At 43.1% G+C, this 19,177-nt stretch overlaps 1 protein-coding gene across 1 annotated transcript; it reads left to right on the top strand.

Moving 5' to 3' along the window:
* The first annotated feature begins 7,263 nt into the window (after positions 1-7,263).
* LOC306694327 (nuclear receptor subfamily 1 group D member 1-like) lies at positions 7,264-15,993 on the top strand. The gene is made up of 8 exons (XM_079157117.1): positions 7,264-7,656; positions 12,236-12,547; positions 12,655-12,743; positions 12,873-13,017; positions 14,330-14,904; positions 15,004-15,189; positions 15,306-15,516; positions 15,611-15,993. Exons 1-8 carry the CDS (start codon positions 7,638-7,640, stop codon positions 15,805-15,807), a joined length of 1,734 nt encoding a protein of 577 aa, XP_079013243.1. The 5' UTR covers positions 7,264-7,637; the 3' UTR covers positions 15,808-15,993.
* The last annotated feature ends 3,184 nt before the right edge of the window (positions 15,994-19,177 follow it).

The following is a 19,177-nucleotide window of genomic DNA, read 5'->3' as shown; positions in this document are numbered from 1 at the left end:
AGACAGTGGGCGGACGGGAGGGTGAGGTAGGGGTTGAGTGGTTGAAGGAGTTTGATCCACATGTGGGAATGATTGTCTAATTACAGCAGATATGTATAAGTGTTACTGCCTGGAGGACAGATGGTGATTGGAGGGCATACCACTGCGAAAATGAAATGATTGGATGGGGGAGAAATCAAGACGGGTAATTGGAGGAGGAGGAGGAGGAGGAGGAGATCGAGAGAAGTATCACCGTGGCTCCTGCTTCATCTCCCTCTCCTTCCTCTTCAGCCCGAGACAAAAGGCCTCTCCCCCGTATACCGGCTCTGCAACTCAGCCTCAAAATGAGAAACTTTTACCAGATTAAATGGCCGACAAATACCAGTTTCCAAATAACAGTTCGACATTTTGGGGAAACCCACTTTATCGCGTTCATGCAGAGAGTTAGAGGAGAAGAGTGATGCTCTCTGTCTGTACGGGGGAATTGAAGCTACAGCCAAAAGCCTTTTGGCTGTAGCTTAGAAAAGACCTCATCTGTACAAAAAAAACCTGACAATTTGCCATTTTACATGTGCCGGACTACTTCTTGGCCGGGACCAGTAACTTCATGGAGTTGCCTGGCAACTAGGTGAGACACCAGTCAAGGCGTAGAAGTAGTCTGGCACATAAACCCCCCCCATAAAAAGGCAGTGTTTGCACACATTAAACAAACTAAATATAACATGTCAATTACTGAGATTTAGAGGTGCTGGTTGGTGGATTTTGTTACATTTGGACAAAGCCATAGGCTCGTGGTTTCCTCCCGGTCCCACTCTTTCTGCTAAGCTAAGCTAACTGGCTGCTGGCTCCAGCTACATATTTAGTGTGCAGACATGAGAGTGGTGTAAATCTTCTCTCGGCAAGAAATGGTGTGTTTCAGAAACCTGTTGAACCATTCCTTTAAACTGAAGCAAGTTCCATGATACTCAAGTTTCCAGTTGAAGCAATGAAATTTCACCTCAACACATGCAGACGACTGCCAAATGGTAAGCCAGGTAATATATTTTAAATCTGAAAATGTCCTCTGACCTCTTTCTGAACCACACATCCAGTCTGCTACCAAAAACAAACGTCCTTCAATGTTGGTGTCACCCATCATGCAACGCTTTCCAAACCTAAACCAAAGCAGTTTTGTCGACCTAAACTCAGCCATGGAGTTGATGTGTTTGTTTTTTAAGCTAAAAAGTAACACCTACACACACAAGATAATGGACCCCTCAGTGTGACTGCCACACACAGTCATTGGAAACCAATTTAAATTGATGTTTGAATACAGTTTAACAAAAAGTAACCTAGTTTGGAGACTGATTCACTAAAAATAAGACAAGAAACTCATAACCAATCACTCCTTTATCACTCTGTATCCACATTCCTCGCTGTGCTTAAACAAAAGTAAATACTTTAAACTGACAGGATACAGCAGGGACGGAGGATAACCTGGCACCTCTTCACATAGAGGCTGCCTGTCAGCCAGATCTCAGCAGATCCCGGCTGCCTGCTGTGAACATCTGTCAGAAAATGTAAATGCCCTCTGGACGGTAAACATGGACGGTATCAGACATCAGCAGGTTGTACCTGCCTTCAAACTAAGAAGGCTTTGTTTTTGTTTATCAAGAGACTAATATGGTTTCGGAATGTTCCCAACTGGTGTCCTAATGACAAACACGTCTTGATGCAGTCAGCGGTACAATATTTCACATCTGCTTGTTCATGTATCTGTTTTGTTTGTTTTATTGTTACCAGCTGACCCTTATAGTACCATCACATTACCCACCTGTGAAGTAAAATACCTGAGCAGTTCTTCTGCATACATCAGTCAACATGTTGTTTTATTGTCTGGTTTGCAGTGTTGATACATATCTTGAATGACAATAAAAATCATTGTAGTAATTCTGTTGATTGGGCATTTTGCGTTCACAAATTATTCAAATAAAGCTATTTCCACATTTCTGTATCTGCTGTAATTTTAACATTTAACAATCCTCATTTCATATTGATCAAATCGTATACGATTATGTTGATTATGTTGCTCACGTCAGCAGTCCAATGCATGTTATGTGACCATTTCCACTTGTTCCTTCACATGACGGTTGCTGCTTAAACAAATACTGGTGAGGAGACACAGAGACGAGAAAGAGTCTCTCAATGCCAGAAGATATACCCGTACCTCTGAGAAGCCCCTGGACCAACTCACCTGACATATCATTATTATAGTCCATATCTAGAAGGGCAAAGCTCTACTACACCGCCCCAACGACAGTCAGAAATTGACTGATATTTAACGGCTAATTTACCATCAACCAACCACACCCATGCTAGTCTGCTGCCACTGGACGGACAACTGCTGTTTTCATTGTTCTTAAACTGCTTCACCTTTCATATTACCCGCCGTGTGTCCGTCTAGAGGCTGATGTCGGCCCATCAGACGCGGTAAAGCCTGGTACTGAGAGAAAATGTGGTTTTGGAGTATTAAATCTAATCTGTCTTTGTATCCTTGTTCTTTTTCTCGTGTCTGTTTTTGGATATATGCCTTCGTTTTAACTGTCCATCACGTTGTTGTTGTGTTTAGTCATTTAAACTCAACTCTTCTGAAGGCGAAATGAATCCCATCCCGGTCCAGTGGAGATGCTTCTGCATTTCTGCTGGAAAGGGAAAGTAAGAGAAGGCTGAATATCCCTATTCAAAGTCAATTCATTCATTATGTCATGAGATTATATTTGGTTATGTCATATGATTATTGTGCTGTTCCTGTCCCATTTTAGTCCGCTATGTGGTGCATTATCTTTAAGTCTGTCTGATTATACTATTCTAAAGAGGGATAAACCTCATGTAGTATCTGAACCCAGGCTTTGGATCTAAACCTGGGCTTTCCATATGCTGCCTCTATTGATCTCAGTTCACATGAAAAGCCATCAATACAGTGTAGACCTTACACTGCAGCATTTCTACATCTCCAAAATGACAAAGATGAAGCTTCTTTAAAACTCTCCAGGTAAATAAAAGTGCAGTGAGTGAAGGAAAAATAAAAGTCCTGCTGACTTTACATCCCTACTGAAACTATTACAAAAATATGACACTTTCAGAAGCTCTCAATATACTGTTAATGTGACTGTCAATATTGTGTATTGCAATAAGACCACAGTATTTGTTGGTAACCCTCAAAAACAAGGCATCAGCACAGTGTGTGCACATACTCCTAACAGAGTTACTGAGACCTGGCTGCTCATATTTCTAAGGCCTTACAACTCTAATTAGAGCACCAATGTTAATTAATCGCAAGTCTAATTTAGTTCTCCCTGCATCTCTGTTGATGTAAACACGTACATCCACACCTTGGGTCGGCAGAGGTTTTAAAGCCCTTACGCGACGAAATTTAAACCTTGTGAGGACTTTGAGAACTTGATGGAATAGACAACACAGTCCACTGAAAACAAAGCCGACTCAAGTACCTTTACCAAACAAGCACTGCCACCTAGTGGAACATAAATAGTGAGAAAAAGAATGGAGAGAGGGGTGAATGTCTTTTTTTCCCTCTGGCATTATTGTTGCTAAAACAGATGAAATGACCCCTAAAGCTCAACCGATGAACTATGGTTCTGCTAATAAATACACAGCTTCAAAAAATGTGAAATACAATTTTAAAAAATGTACTATTTTTCATCATCAGACAGCTTTTTCTCCCCCGACACGTTTGCATTATACAGCTACTACAATGCAACACTTGAAAAAAGTCAACAGTGCAGACTACACGCCACAAATAACCGTTTGCGTCCAGATGACCGGAGGCTGTGTGTGACAACAGAAAACAGTCACATCTGTATTCCACCAGATGTGAAGCTGCACTACTCATGTCAACCACAGAGAGGCGCTGTTCACTTACTTATTACATCTTCTGGAGGCATCTGTGAGGAACATTTGTTGTTGTGTCAGAGTCTCAGACTTCCATTTATTTATCTACTTATTTATTCATTCATTCCACTTTTAAAATGTTTGGTTGATTCAGGTACAAGACAGAAGCTATTATAGAACATTTTAAGAAAACTGCATTTATTTCCTTACAAGATACTTTCATTCAGCCCTTCAATACAAACTCTTATCAATATCTCACATTGTTTTTGAATGTGTCGTTGAAAAAGGTGGAGAGCAAACATTAAACAGAACAAGTGCAAAATAATAATAATAATAAAACTGTTATCATTCATTTATTGTTCCTAAATGTGATGTAAATTTGTGGATTGAGTTTTATTTAAACAAATTAAATACACAGAACCAACAGTGATCTACTGACAAATCTTAAAATACTTGTATTTAGTTAAAAAATATTAATATTGATAAAGGCGTATCGCTTATTGACTGTTTCATGAGTCATGTGCTGAAGTTAATTATTGATGCTGGAATGTAATGTCAGAGATAAGCTTTGTTTTATCAAGTCGTTATTAAAAGTGATTTACTTTGCATGGTCGATACTCGCTGTTTGACATTTGATGCAAAAAAAATAATGCACATGAAGTGATTGTATGCTCATCCTGTATTCAAACTTTTAGTTAAGTAGTCTACAGGTATAGCAGTATATTAGCAACAAAATGCACTTCAAAGAGCAAAAGTATAAAAATATTAACTGTTTAAATACCATTATGTAAGCTCTAATATTGAATTTGGCTACTTCCTAAACTGTTGGGTAGTTTAATCAAAAATACATCCATTTTATAAACTAAATCATGTTACTTTATGAAAAATCTTAATCTGAAATGAACTATAGTTGTAAAATTACAGTATATCTTTCTGAAATGTAGTAAAGATGCCTCAAAGGGAAATACTTTTTTACTTTGAATCCCTTTAAAACTGTGTCCTAAATAGATTCCCTTCAGATGTGAAATAGAAACTTTAAGTGTGACCTTATACTCTTAAATTTATTCTGTTCAAAAGATATGGAGCGTCCAATACGTGTTGTGCACTGCTGCTGATAATTAAACGTACAATGCCAACTCCCTGTCCCATCTTACCAAACCTGAGCTGAGCTCAGTGCACACAAAGGTTGTGTCGGTTTTGCTCTTCACTGGTCAGGAGCTATAGGCTACGATGGGCATTATAACAAGGTGCAGCAGGCAGAGTCCACATCTGGAGGAATGTTTGTATACAAATGTAAAGAACATCGTTGAAGGTCTATGAAAATGTTCTATCATTAGATTCCAGTCATTTAAATTGATAGCTAGAAGCAGATTACATTGCAATCCAGAGCAGGTGCTGCCTTTAACATCAAACACCATGTGACCTCATAGCCTAGTTCCCTACAAGAGGAAGGCTGTCGAGGAGTCACCTATCGAGATTAGGAAGGTAACATGCATGAAGGGGTGAGCTGTGACCTAAAAGCAGCCTCATTTCATAAGTGCCTGGGAGCAACGAGGCGGTATTTTTGAGTGCTTTCTGAAAGGTTTATTTTTTTTGAGAACATATTTGGGCTATTTCACGATGCTCGTGTTTGACCTACATTCACTCTGTTCCGGCCAATCTCTGGCGATAGTTTGGTTTTATGCAAACACACAATCTGTGGAGAGAAAAGAAACGTGATGGAGAGGAGGAGGTGCTGTGGGAGCGTGGTGGGAGTCACGGTGAGCACCGCCCTTTCCGCACGTGCCAGCTTTTTCAGGCAAAGATCGTCTATGCTTGGAAAGAGGGCCCCTCAGTTGAGTTAAGACTGCACCAGTTTCCGTGTTGACAACGTGGGCGTTGGCTATTGCGCATGCGCCCTGCTTATGCAGTTATGCCCAGAACACGGAAGGCACGTGGACAGGCATTGACACGTTGACCTCACATTGCAGTACACTGTTACGTCTCAACTTCTCTGACTTATGAAGTTTTATTCAAAAGACGTTCTAAGTGTTGCAACTTGAAAGTGTGTCCTACATAAATAATTACAGACTTGTTTAACTGTTTATTCAATGAATAAAATATTAATAAAAAATATTAATAACATCTTAAATGTGCATTTAGGCAGTTGAAACTATTATATTATATAAAGTATAAATATCACAAATTGATATTGTTTAAATAGTGATTTGTTCATACATACCCTTGATTATATTTAATATGCATACATGTTTAGCCTGTCTAATAAAATGTGTATTAAGTATTACTAAATATACTATTTAATCTAAAATAACAGGGAAATCCATAATATATTGTGCACAAAGGACTACATGTCATTAATGCAAACTGGTATGGGGTAATTTACTGTATAATTTAGATTTATTGATCTGTATATACCTGTAGCCTCCTGTTTTTTGCGCCAAAATGCAAAATCTGTCTCCTGGGGCTCCATTAAGCTTGAACCTATCATGTTTTTCTAAAATGATGAATAAATGAGTGAATTTTAAAATACATATTTTTTTATTTTAACAAATCTTTACTCATCATTATTCTCTTATTAAGATTGCTCCCAGTAAAGCCTATCATGCTCCATAACATGTTGAGCTCAAACACATCTACACTAAAGGTAAAATATAAAATGTGGGCTGCACCTCTCACTAGATCATTTCCATTGACATCTTTGAAAAGAAATAGGCGTATCGCCTTTGCTTTGGTTATACAACCCACCTTCATAACAAACCGGTGCTCACATTTAAAAAAAAAACACTTACATCATGGCTATAGAGCCCATTGTCGTTTGTCCTTACCGAACAAAACTGCGACAAAAGTCGGGAGAGGAGGCAGGAGTGAGACCTCTCGCTTCGGTTCCTCGTTGTCTTATCGCCCGAGCCCAGGCAACCATTAGCATAAAATGTGTGTCAGTAGGGCAGCGTGAGCTCACATGCCATGCGCACATGCTGCAGAGCTTTAACCAGCATTCCAATGTCGAACGAGCACAATGTGCCGTGTCCACGCGGGGCTCTCGGCCAATGAAAGACGGGGAACGAGTGAAAGAGCGGGGGCACGAGGAAGGAAAGGAAGGGAGGGGTGAAATCGGGTGAAATGTTTTTTCAGAGAGCGTGACACACAGGGAGGGGGAGAGAGAGAGTAAGAGAGAGAGAGAGAGAGCGAGAGAGAGAGAAGCGGTGGACGGGACTACAAAAAGAGAACAGGAAAAAAATGGTCACATTTCTCAGGCACCTGAAAACGTGCTGGTTATTTTAGGACTCGTGTTGCTTATTGATGAGTGGGGGAGTGTTTAAACTACTTCCACTCCGGTCATGTTTTGATGGTGACTGTACATGGCAAGCAGCTGAACGCGTCAGGACCTCTGTAATTTAGAGAAGCCCTTCACAGTGATATCTCACCACAACCTGGCAGCATAGGTGTGCAGACGGAGACGCCGAGCTGTCCTTTGCTGTCTCTTCACCTCGGGACATTATTTTGGAGCACAGCTGCTCTAATTTCCATTTTTGAATATTTATTTATCTTGTTCTTCGCTGACCGGGTTTTTTTTTCTGAACAACCCCCAAGTGCCCCGCGCACACTGGTGTTGGTCTGATCTTTTTGGATACACTCTGGCAGTCCTTTGACTCTTTCACCTATAATATCAACGAAACTCATCCGTAGCGACCACAGGCAGCCAGTCCAGCATCAGACGCCCGCAATTAAACAGGACGGAACCACTGAGCGACATCAACCCACTCAGAAACATGGAGCACAGTCCTGGTGGTAAGTACGCTTTATAATGTAAATGTGTGTATTTTGCCTGAATCAAATATAAAAATTTTTTTCCTATGTGCCAAACAGCAGTAATAGAAAAAAAGAGGAACTGGTGCAATTGGATCAGATGCCAATGCACTTCTCTAGATCAAATATTATTCTTATATTGGTTCATTCTAAGGATGATTTATCAGCACCATATATTTATGTATAGATAGATTCATAGGGTAGAAATGCGATTATGTCTTCTGTTCCACTGCCTGTCTTTTAAAACACTGTCCAATTAATTTAATTGTTTTGTGCACAATTGTGTCATTTCTAATTCACGCCGAGCTGAAGCTGCTGTGTACACAATGTACAGCTGTTAATACACCCACTGTTACAGTCAGTGATTGTATATATTTCGGGGTGAATGGGTGTTATTTTTATTTTTTTACTGTAATTCAGCTGTGTGACATATGGCGCGTTGCCAAGTGCTTCTGGGCTGCAGACAGTTGATAGTTTGGAGTGAGTGAGAAGCGCACGGAGAGGGAAGTCCTCTCTCGACAATCTCTGCGGCGGACTTCCGATTCTCTGCATGTAAACAAACTCACGTGAGGCGCGACCCAAAACGCCCCCCCCCCCCCCCCCCCCCCCCCCCCCCTGACCGAGCCCAGTTTTCATTATTTCATTATAGTCTTTATTCTCATGTTACTGACTGTCGGACGAGGCGAATCAGTCACTCTGTGCATTAGTTCGGACGCAGTTTCTAGTTCAGCATTAAAGGGAAGTCGCAGAGAGTGAAGCGTTGCTTCGTTGCAGGTTAATTTAACTCGTCTGTTTGTCTTTGGCTGAAGCGTAACTTTTTTTCCGAAACACGTGTTTTTTCCGAAACAGGAGGGAGTCACAAATTAAATAAATAACCAACGACTTGAAAAACCTGAATACTTATATAAATGCAATATCAGTTTTCAACCATTTCCAGCATTTTTAGCACTGTGGTTCAGCGGTAGCTATATTAAGCATTGTATTTAATAAACAGGTGTTCATTTCTGCTACAACAGTCCCAGTATAGACCAGAACAGACCAGTAACACATATAAGCAATGCTGCCTGCTGATATAGGCTGCAGGTCAGCACCGATTGAAATAGATACTATGTCAGTAATAATCCTTTAAGTGACATAGACCGTGAAATAAAACATCGTCATACACAGGACGTCACTTCACCATACATATTAATTTAATAGGAACCATGCAGTACTATTAACACGTCCTTGAGCAGCTGCGTGCCCATTATGACTGTCATATCTTTTCATCCAGTGCACCCTAGGAATCATGCGCCTGAGTTTCTTTTTTTTTTTTTTTTTTTTTTTTTAATACGCAGAGCTCACATCACGTGCGCACAGCCCCAGAATCCACGTGCCGCGCTTGATTCCCCATCACCCCGCCCCTCTCGGTTGTTCCTCTCCACCGTGCGCACTGTGCTCGCGCTCAGTTTGCACGGGGATTCCTCTTCATTCGCTGATAGCTTGGTCAGTGGGTCAGAGAGGTTTAGCAGCCGTTTCTTTCGTCCTGGTTACTATAACTAGTTTGTTTAATGGTAGTTATAGTGCACCACATTAAACGTGATGTTATTGTTCGGTATCTAAACGGACATGTTAACATACTTTTGGTTGCATTCAAACCGGGATTTGGGTGACAGGACTAATCTGTTCCCGTGTGTGCACGCGCGCAAACACACACACACGCACACTAAAAAGCCTAACGTATTGGTAACAATGTCTAGATTAGTGTCTTATTCACTTTATCATTGCACTAGATTTTGGAAAAAGTAATCAACCATAGTCTCTCCCTTCAACCTCATTGTTCTTTTTTTTTTTTTTTTAAAGCATGACTGTGGCCTGAACATTACGGTCTTTAATGATCAAAACGATATGTCATCCATGCAGTGTGTTTTCATTTCATGGGAACAATAAACTTAACGTTGAGTTCTGATGCCAGTCCTGAAACCAGATTCCTTCTGGTTGGTAGCTTGAAAGACAATCACACAACTTGCTAATTCATAATAAAAGCCGAGCTCGATTCAGGTGTCGGGATAGTATTTCTCTCCCAGGATTGGGTATAACCTGCCACTCCTCGTCTATTATATATGTATGGGTATACCTACCTTTTGCACTACGCAACTCCTCCAGTAGAGTTATGAATATTTGTTTATATAGCAATAAAAGACCCTTGGATGTAAAGTAAATGTTGCCCTCTGTTCTCTGATGCCAGAGACCCAGCCCTCTGGAAAGTGCATCATAAATAGACCCATGACATGAGGCCAGCTGTTTCACGTGGAGGAGGGCTTACTGCCAATGCACAGTTACACATGTTCACACGAAAGAGGACAGACTAGTTTGAAGTTAAGAGGGAGCGTTGCCCCTACAGACATATGCTCATGCCGCCTATACATTTGACCTGCCATGCATGCATGCCCCGGGGGTGGGAACACACGAGTGTGGATGTTCCTGGAGCTCCGGCAGAAGGGAGGGGCGGTGGGCTGTGTTGTTTATTCTGTACTTCTTGCGGCTCTGTGTCTCCACAGGTCACATGTTGTAACCTGTGCCTGAGTACAGCAGGGATTATATTCCCAGAGCTCGCTCTGGCACCCAGTCAAACCAGATTCTAGGAAATGGTTAGGAGGGGACAAACTCTGGAATGTTTTTACGGGGGAAGGGGGCGGAGTTGCGATTGTGAATGTAGAAAAGTGGGTGTGGGGCTCATGTAACAGTACTGCAGATGATTCACATGCCCGTAAAGCTTTATGTTTGTCACACACTACACGCAGGGAACAACGCGTCACAGTCTGGTTGTTATTGGAGCTCCCACCACCACCACCACACAAGACCCCCAGGCCCAGAGTACTTTGCATTCAGTGTAGACACGTGTGCGCAGGGGAATTAAGGAGGCACTTAGAGATAAATGCGGCACGTGTTTTCTCATGGAGAGAAAGCACAAGAGGCGCCTTTTCTCCGATGATTCAAGGTCCTTGAGAGGAAAACGAGCACAAACTGACAGAGAAAACAATCCAAGGATTTTGTTACTATACTCGAGATAATACTGCTGCTCTCTTTAAACATCACTGTTGGGCAGAAAAGGGCCGCCATCCGACAAAAAGCGGTGCCGTTCAGTAAAAAAAAAATCTGTATCTGTGTGAACGTGACGCACATCATGATGTGAATGAATGTGGAGCATACCATCTCCTCACATGGGAAATATTTTAGTTCGACTTTTATGCCAAGGTATTTAGGCACCCGGCTGACACAGTGATCTAATTGCAAATAAAAAAGGAGGGCAAACTCTGAGGATCATCATATGGGAATGAGAAGAAATATATCAAATGAATGTTTGCAGTAGTAGACATTCCCACCTCTGTTTTTAGTTTGTATTACTATGATCCTGTAAATAAAAAAGAATCATGTATGGCATAAGAGTGGGAAAATGAGTTTGTGTATGCTGTTTTCCCATCCTTTTAACAGATGTGATATAGTTAAATGCTCACCACGACAGATTAAAAGCATTTCAATGTGTCCAGATAATGGCCAGAAACAACGTGACTTTGACTGGTGCCTCTGTGGAACACAGAGGGTTAAGGTGGCTGTGCCCTGCTTTGCTTCCCTCTAACGTCTGTGGCCACACCATTAAAGCCCTCTCTGTTCCAAACGTGATGTGCCCTTGCGCTTGTTATTGTGCTGCTGCTGCTGCTGTTGTCTACACGGGACTGCGCAAAGAGCCTTGTGAGCCGGGCGGGAACTGTGTCAAGAGTCCATGTGAGCTCCCGGTCAGGTGGCTGGCGGATAGATGGGTCTGCATGCCCGCAGCCAGTGAGGGGAGGGGGGGAGGGAGGGATGGAGGGAGGAGGAGGAGGAAGAAGAAGGGGAGGAGGATATAGAGAAGAAGGGAGGAGGGGAGAGGAGGAAAGACTCAATGCTGAAAGCAAGGCAGGCAGGGAGCTGGCTGGCTGAGCCTGCACGTGAGGGGCAGGCTTTTATCTCGCAGGGAAGAACACTGTGTTCAGAACAGAGGGGGGAGAGGAGGGGGGGGTGTTATGTAGAGGGTGGGTGTTATGTAGAGGGGTATAGGGCATTTCCGACTGGATGACAAAGGCCTGTTTATGGCCTGTGGCACAATGTGGAATGGACAAGCATTGTATGGCTTCCTCAAACATTTGCTATGTATATTATCCCGAAATACATTTTCTTAGGATGTAATACAGTGTAGGCTATTGTGTTATATAAATGTAGCTTCCCTTGTCAGACATAACATTTAGCCAAAGCATGACGGAGCCTTTTTTTTTTTTTACATGATTGTTTATAGAAACCGAAAGACTACACAGGTATCCGTGTCAGAGCTCTAGCGCTGCCACGCTTTCATACTGATTCATCGGATGAAGTTTCTTTTGTCTCAACGCGTTTAGGGGGTTTGTGTGCGTGTTTTTGAACGTCTGCCAAGTAAGCTCACTGGATCAAAGTGGAGCGCTGCTCAACACTGTCACTCCCACTCAACATTGTACATGTGAACACGACCCAGATGACTGAGCGTTGTGCCCCCTCTCTGTTCCTCCAGGTGGTGTTATCCTGTACGCTGGCTCGTCCGGCAGCTCCAGCCCGAGTCCTGGCAGCCCCTCAAGTGGATACCAGACCCAGTCGCCCTCCTCCCACTCGCAGCCTTCCTCCCCAGAGGGTGTCTCCTTTCAGGAGATTGGGCCCCCGAAGCAGAGAGGGGAACGAAGGGGAGGGACGCCTTCCCCGAAATTGGTCTTCCAGTTTCCTGAAGGAAACAATGCTCCCGCTGCCCAAATAACGACGGTGTCGTCCGCAACCTACAGCCATCCCACAGTCGCCAAAAGACCTTGTGGTTTCACAGGAACGTTCACCAGTAAGTACCCACTCGCTTCCCTACTTCCTGTTCTCCTCTAGCTTTACCCGTCAGCACTCTGTTGCTATGTTTCTGTCTCTGATGATGGTCGTGTGCTTCTTTCATAGAAACCGGAGGTATGGTGCTTCTGTGTAAGGTGTGCGGGGACATCGCCTCTGGGTTCCATTATGGCGTGCACGCCTGTGAAGGCTGCAAGGTGAGACGGCACAAAAATAGTATAATGTCACGTCTTTCTATTCACGTACGAACACGGCAACACATGTTGCCACAAAGTGCACTCTTTAAAGCCTTTTTTTTCTTCTTCTTCTTCTTGTGCCTTCTCTAGGGTTTCTTCAGACGCAGTATTCAGCAGAATATCCACTACAAGATGTGTGTGAAGAATGAAAACTGTCTCATCATGCGCATGAACAGAAACCGGTGCCAGCACTGTCGCTTTAAGAAGTGTCTCTCCGTGGGCATGTCCAGAGATGGTGAGAGACTATTAAAGAAGATGTTTAGACATATGGAAACTGAAAAAGAGAGGATTTAATGTATCTATGTATGTAGGGTTACATGGAGAATCAGATGTTTTTGCTGTAGCTTTTGATAAAATTCAGATTTTAGTGTTGGAATAGCTCACAAGGAGGTCTCGCTCCTCATCACAAAACTTTGTGTCCGTTTCATCTTCTTGTCTATTTCCTCTCTCCATGCCCTTCCTCTTGTCTTGCGTTCTCTCTGACGTCCTCTCGTTGCCCTGCTGTCTGATTTATGGCAAGACGAGCTCTAGAGTCCCAGTGGTCATCAGTCATGGAGAAACTGTGACAAATAAGAGTTTATTTTGGGAAATTGGGGCGCACAGATGTTGATTAACCTGCACGTCCACCAAGATGTGACCTCATTTTTTTTTCTTCAATCAATCATTTGAGACATGGGGTTATTCTCTCCTGTTATTATTGAAAAACTACAGTGCTGTGCTTGAAATATAAAATAATATTACTCCAGTTAATCTGCGCTACTGCATCATTTCACCGCAGGACTCCGATCTCTCGGGACAAAGCTAAACTAGGTGATGATAAATCATGTTTTTTCTGGAGCAAACATTTATAGCTGACCTAAAAAAGCCAAAACAGGGAAGTAAAAAAAAAAACACCTGCTTGAGATCCCAGCAGGGAACTTTATCATCGGTAACCATCTTTTAATTTAGAATAATAAAAAGGGAAAGTATATAGTTATCGGTTCTATCCAAACCCACAGTGATAATACTATAGACCCTCAAAGCCTTTTTTTTTATCCCATGTCTGCTTGCAAATCAATTCCATCATCCAAATCTCACAACCTTCAACCCTTTGTCTCTTCACCTCTCCCACCTGCCGCTGTCATTCTACAAATGGAATCATGTCGTGTTTAGTTTGTTGATCCAGTGACCTACTTCCACAGAGAATAAGAGATCGAGAGCTCAACTGCAAGTCGGAAAGGAAGAGAGAGAGACTGGGGGAGGTGGTGTAGCATACAGCTATAAATAGGGACGTCAGTCGAGGTGCAGAATTGAAAAGGGGGGGGGGGCACACAGTCTGATGAGATGAAGGCATTAGTGTCCATAGCTCCACATAGACATGACAGCCTGCGTGTCGGATGTAGAATCCATATTAGAACAAACAGTGGTTGTTTCTCTGTATTGTTCAATTATTTGAACTGTTTATGTTGCTACATGTGTTAGTGAACACGCTGCCAGTAAGGAGCTGGCAGTGATATGAATGCTTGTTGTCAGGAAATGCTAACAGAGGATGCCTCTCTCCTCCTCAGCTGTGCGTTTTGGGCGTATTCCCAAGCGGGAGAAGCAGAGACTATTGGATGAGATGCAGAGTTACATGAACAGCCTCAATGAATCAGCTTCCATGGAAATGGAGGTGTCGCCTCCAACCGACGCCGCCTGCAGTCCACACAACCAGACGAACGAGGGAGCGGGCTCCATATCGCAGTCTTACCACAGCAACTTGATGACCAGAGACGAGAAGCCGCCCAAGATGGCCGTCGGCAACAGCAACATTGGCACTTCCTCTTTCCACAACAACTCAGCGCAGCAGCAGCAGCAGCAGCCGTCACTGTCGCACTCAGCCACCCAGACTCACCACCCAGTCCACGGGGAGCAGGCGAGCTACCACATCGCCACAGGCTGCCCCGTGTCCTCCACCAGCAATGAGAACTCCGCCATTGTCGACAACGCCAAGTACACCTTCTCCTCCAATCAGAACCAGTGCCCCGTCAGCGGCCGCCTATCATCTCAATCCTACTCAGCCAATCACAACAGTTACCCAGCCAGTGAGTCCCACAACCAAAGCCCCTGTCCCTGGAAGCTGAACGGAGGAGCCAAAGTGCTGGTGAGACTTTATTTTTTGATCTTTTAATATCTGTGAATTTAATATCAATTAAAAGTCCATAATGCTCATTTTCCTCTCTTCTCCCTGTCTGCGTTGCAGGCGTGTCCACTCAACTCATGTCCTGTGGCTCCGGCCAGTCGCTCCAGTCAGGAGGTGTGGGAGTCTTTCTCCCAGTGCTTCACCCCCGCTGTTAAAGAAGTAGTGGAGTTTGCAAAGAGCATCCCGGGCTTCCAGTCCCTCAGCCAGCATGATCAGGTCATGCTGCTCAAATCCGGCACTTTCCAGGTACATTCCAGCTCAGAATACTTTGTTGGTGGGACTGTGGCACTTTACTTTCTTTCCTGTCATTTGGATTTTTTTTTTTTTTTGCTGATGCTGATCCGGTCTGGTTCTGTCCACAGGTTCTGATGGTGAGATTCTGCTCACTGTTTGACCCCAAGGAGAGGACCGTGACCTTCCTCAATGGGCAGACATACTCACTGGCATCACTCAGGGCTCTCGGCATGGGCTCCTTACTTGATGCCATGTTTGAATTCAGCGAGAAGCTGGGATCTTTGTGTCTGGAGCCAGACGAGATGGCTCTCTTCATGGCCGTCGTGCTGGTCTCTGCTGGTAAGCGGGCATACTAATGCATGTACACAGAGCACATACTGTCTGCGCACATTTCGTCGTGTCTAAACTCTATTTCTCCCCCCTCTTTCTCCAGATCGCTCTGGTATCGTGGAGATGGCAGCAGTGGAGCAACTGCAGGAGAACCTAATAAAAGCTCTGCGCTCTCTCATCACCAGTCGCCGCCCGGATGATAGCACCCTCTTCCCAAAGTTGCTGCTCCGTCTGCCGGACCTGCGCACCCTGAACAACCACCACTCTGACAAGCTTTTAGCTTTCCGCATAGATCCTTGAGTTCAACGAGCAAAAAAAAAAGCTTCCTGAGGTGTCCGCTTTGGGGAGCCTCCCCGCTCCCCCCATGCGAGCCTGGCTTGCCACATACAGCCCACTGGCCTCTGCATGATGGACAGTTGTTGTGGGAGCTGTGCCCAGTCTGCCATGAGAGAGTGAACATTTAAAAAAAAAAAAAAAAAAAAACAACACATCACAGCAGGAAGAGGGGAGGCTCCTGAACTAATTCTTCCTCCAGTTCCAGGATCGCTAAAACAAACATTCAAACACAGACTACGTTCTTCCTTGGGTGCTTCCGAGTCAACATCCAACCACCGAGTCGCCACCGCTCCCTCAGGGGGGTTTGTGCTGAAGACCAAAAAGAAGCGAGAGCCTGTTGTTCCTCACCAGACTTTGTCCTCCGACTCCAGCACACAAAGCTAACACGAGGGAAGCGCACGCTCTCGCCCAGAGAAAAAGGAACATGTACAAACCTTCACCGGCAACGATTTCTTACTGTACATTCATGCTACGATGTGTAAGGGGCCCTTTCCATACATTAAGAAGTCCTCCTAAATCAATATATAACATAGCAATAGAAATGTCTAATACATGGTTGGGAGGGTGCCCAGTTGAAATGACATAAGCTATTTTCACAACATGTCGCCACGTGGGAAATCTTTATGAAAATCACCCATTTGTGATTGAGAAATGTATAACATTTTTGAGAAATGAGAGTAAATGCATTGTGTTTGTATGCGGTAATCAGGGAGAAGTTATTGGTCATTTTAGACCGTGTCTGATGGGATATATGTTGAGGTGTTTCCTTGTAAATTTTGTACATAACCTTTATTCTTGGTCCTCGTTAGTTTGCAGATTCTTGGATATGTAAATGAAGCTAGTATTGAATTATCGTATGTATATCACACATAGTAGATTGCTCTACAAACTGCAAAAGAGAAATCAGCATTTCAACCTGACAGAGTATAAACTTTTTATTTGAAGATATATAATTGAAATAAATGTGTTGTCAACTGACTGCATCACCTTGTGAATATTTTGTAAATGTTTTATGGTTGCACCATAGAGTATCATTATTAAATAATGTTATATAGCATGTTTCCTTGTGCTCATCTTTTCTTCATTTCAGTATTAGAGAGGCATACCGTGGAACCGTAGCCTAGCAACAGAGGCAATCGGCCAATCACGCTGCAGCTCTGAGAGCCATTAGGGGCTTTATTACAAACAAGAAACGCCACTTTATATTTGAGTGTGTGATAACGGGTCAAAGCAGTTTCATAGAATGTCACACTTAAATAAATACGAGGAGATGTTCTTTGGCTTTTAGCAGAGCAGAGACAACGCGTCTCCAGGGAGGGAGGCTGTTAACTAAGATGGTGTCTGTTCAGTGATCGATGCAAATATGATTTGATGACGCTGACGAGACAATTTTACTGGAGGTTGATTCGAGATGAGAGTATAAAAATGCTCCAGACAGCACAAGAAGACGACGTCACCACTACGGTCTGCTTGAAGGCCTAAGAAAAAAAAAAAGCCTATTAGTATAAATGTTTGGGAACATTTTGAGTCCTTGTTTGTTAAGAGATGAACTGATAGTCTGTTCACGTCAGACAGACGTCAGATTTAAGATCAATACATAGAGGCCTTAAATTACCGCTAAAATCACACAAAGACATGTACTATTTGTAATAGTAGGGATTCATGCTAAAATAAATATCCGCTCCTCTGTAATTATATTGACTAACGTTCAGGAGAACATGTGACTCATCATATGAATATCAGGAGACTCGTATCCACCAGCATATGTATTTTAATTCAGCCATAAGCAATAAATCACCTCCGCATCAGGTGATTCTCTGGCAGTCAAACTGACTAACTCTAAGCAATAGCACCATATGAGTAGCCCTCGGCTCACTGCCCTTAATTTATTTCAACACAGTCAAAGTTTTATTCTCAATGCTGCATTAGAAGAAGAAGAAAAACACTGAAAGCCTTCTCTCTGCTGGAGCGGTGACCAAACCAGTGTTCCAGTCTTTTCTATGTGTCGCGGTCTTCATGTGCCACCTACTGGATAGGATTATAACCGCAGCAGCACATTTTGGCCATGATATTGTTTTGTTGTTAGTAGACACAGGGACGAGTGAAACCAAAAGTCCATTCTGTCCATCAATATCGCCCATTATCGCACAACAAACGTCATGACAACAATGAGTCAGCGTCTCCGCGGTGGATCAAAGTGCATCTCAAAGGACTTAGACCAGAGGTTTTAAAGTTCATTCTCAGCTGAGAAAAAAACAATCACATGGTCCATTAAGTAGCTGATCTGGAGCTTTTCATTATATCACACGAGCAGACAGTTTGAGCAGTCATTATTGAAGTGCAAATCTTCTCATTTCCATTTTTACAGGAATCTCGTTGTATTATTAGGGGCCGACATCATTTCTCGGAAGTGAGTGTGGCTTATGTATAGTCACCAAATATCCTTTTGCTCCACTGTCAGAAGAAAAAGAGACATTTTGTGATAAGAGGGTCGTATCCCTCTGCTCCACTTGGTCTGCTTTCTTTCCCAAGTAAAACAACAAAATAAAGGACAAAGGTATTTCAGTATAAAGGTTCATGCCTACTATGTGTCTGACACACAAACACTGACCAATATACTCTTGTCTGCTGGTTCCATCTAGTGGCTACAAGAAGGAAGTGGACGTTTTATGGACTGAGGATTGGAGGAACTGTACTAAGCGATCTGCATATTCGTTAGCGTTGGAATAAAAGTCAGTCTGTCTGACTGAATAAATAGATGTAAACACCGACATTGGTTTCAAACGATCTCTTGCCAGAGTAAAAGATTATTATTATTTCCCGCTAAACATAAAAGGAGCACTATTTAACATCCAGAGCATTAATACAGCAGCAAAACAACTACTGCCTATGTAAAGACATAGTGGAGTAATGTCTACATGCATGCATTGCTCTCATATGGCAGCTGTTGTAGCTCAGTCAGCACTTTCGCCGTAGTTTGCACTGTTAGCGCTGTTAGCGCTGTTAGCACTGTTAGCACCGCTGGCCATGAGCCGCCGTCAACATGTTGAGAGCCGATGATCTCAACATCTCAATCTCGGATCTGGCACCTTTAACGTATCCATCATCAATTGTTCAGCAGACGTTGTATCATCATGGATATTACAGCACTGTATCACCATACAGCACACTTTCCACATCCATTTTTATTGGCCGTCAATGAAATGTGATCAGGGGTTGTCTTACGTGGGCCCTCACTCTATGATCTACACTGAGACAAAACTATTTATGAAATATCACATTTCTTCAGAGCCCTGTATCCTGTCGGAGTTGTTTCTAATTGTCTTCTTGGCAA

The sequence above is a fragment of the Pholis gunnellus genome, assembly GCF_910591455.1.
Source record: "Pholis gunnellus genome assembly, chromosome: 3".
Taxonomy (NCBI): domain Eukaryota; kingdom Metazoa; phylum Chordata; class Actinopteri; order Perciformes; family Pholidae; genus Pholis; species Pholis gunnellus.
Note: the sequence above shows the minus strand (reverse complement) of the source record. Positions and strands in the feature narration are given on the sequence as shown.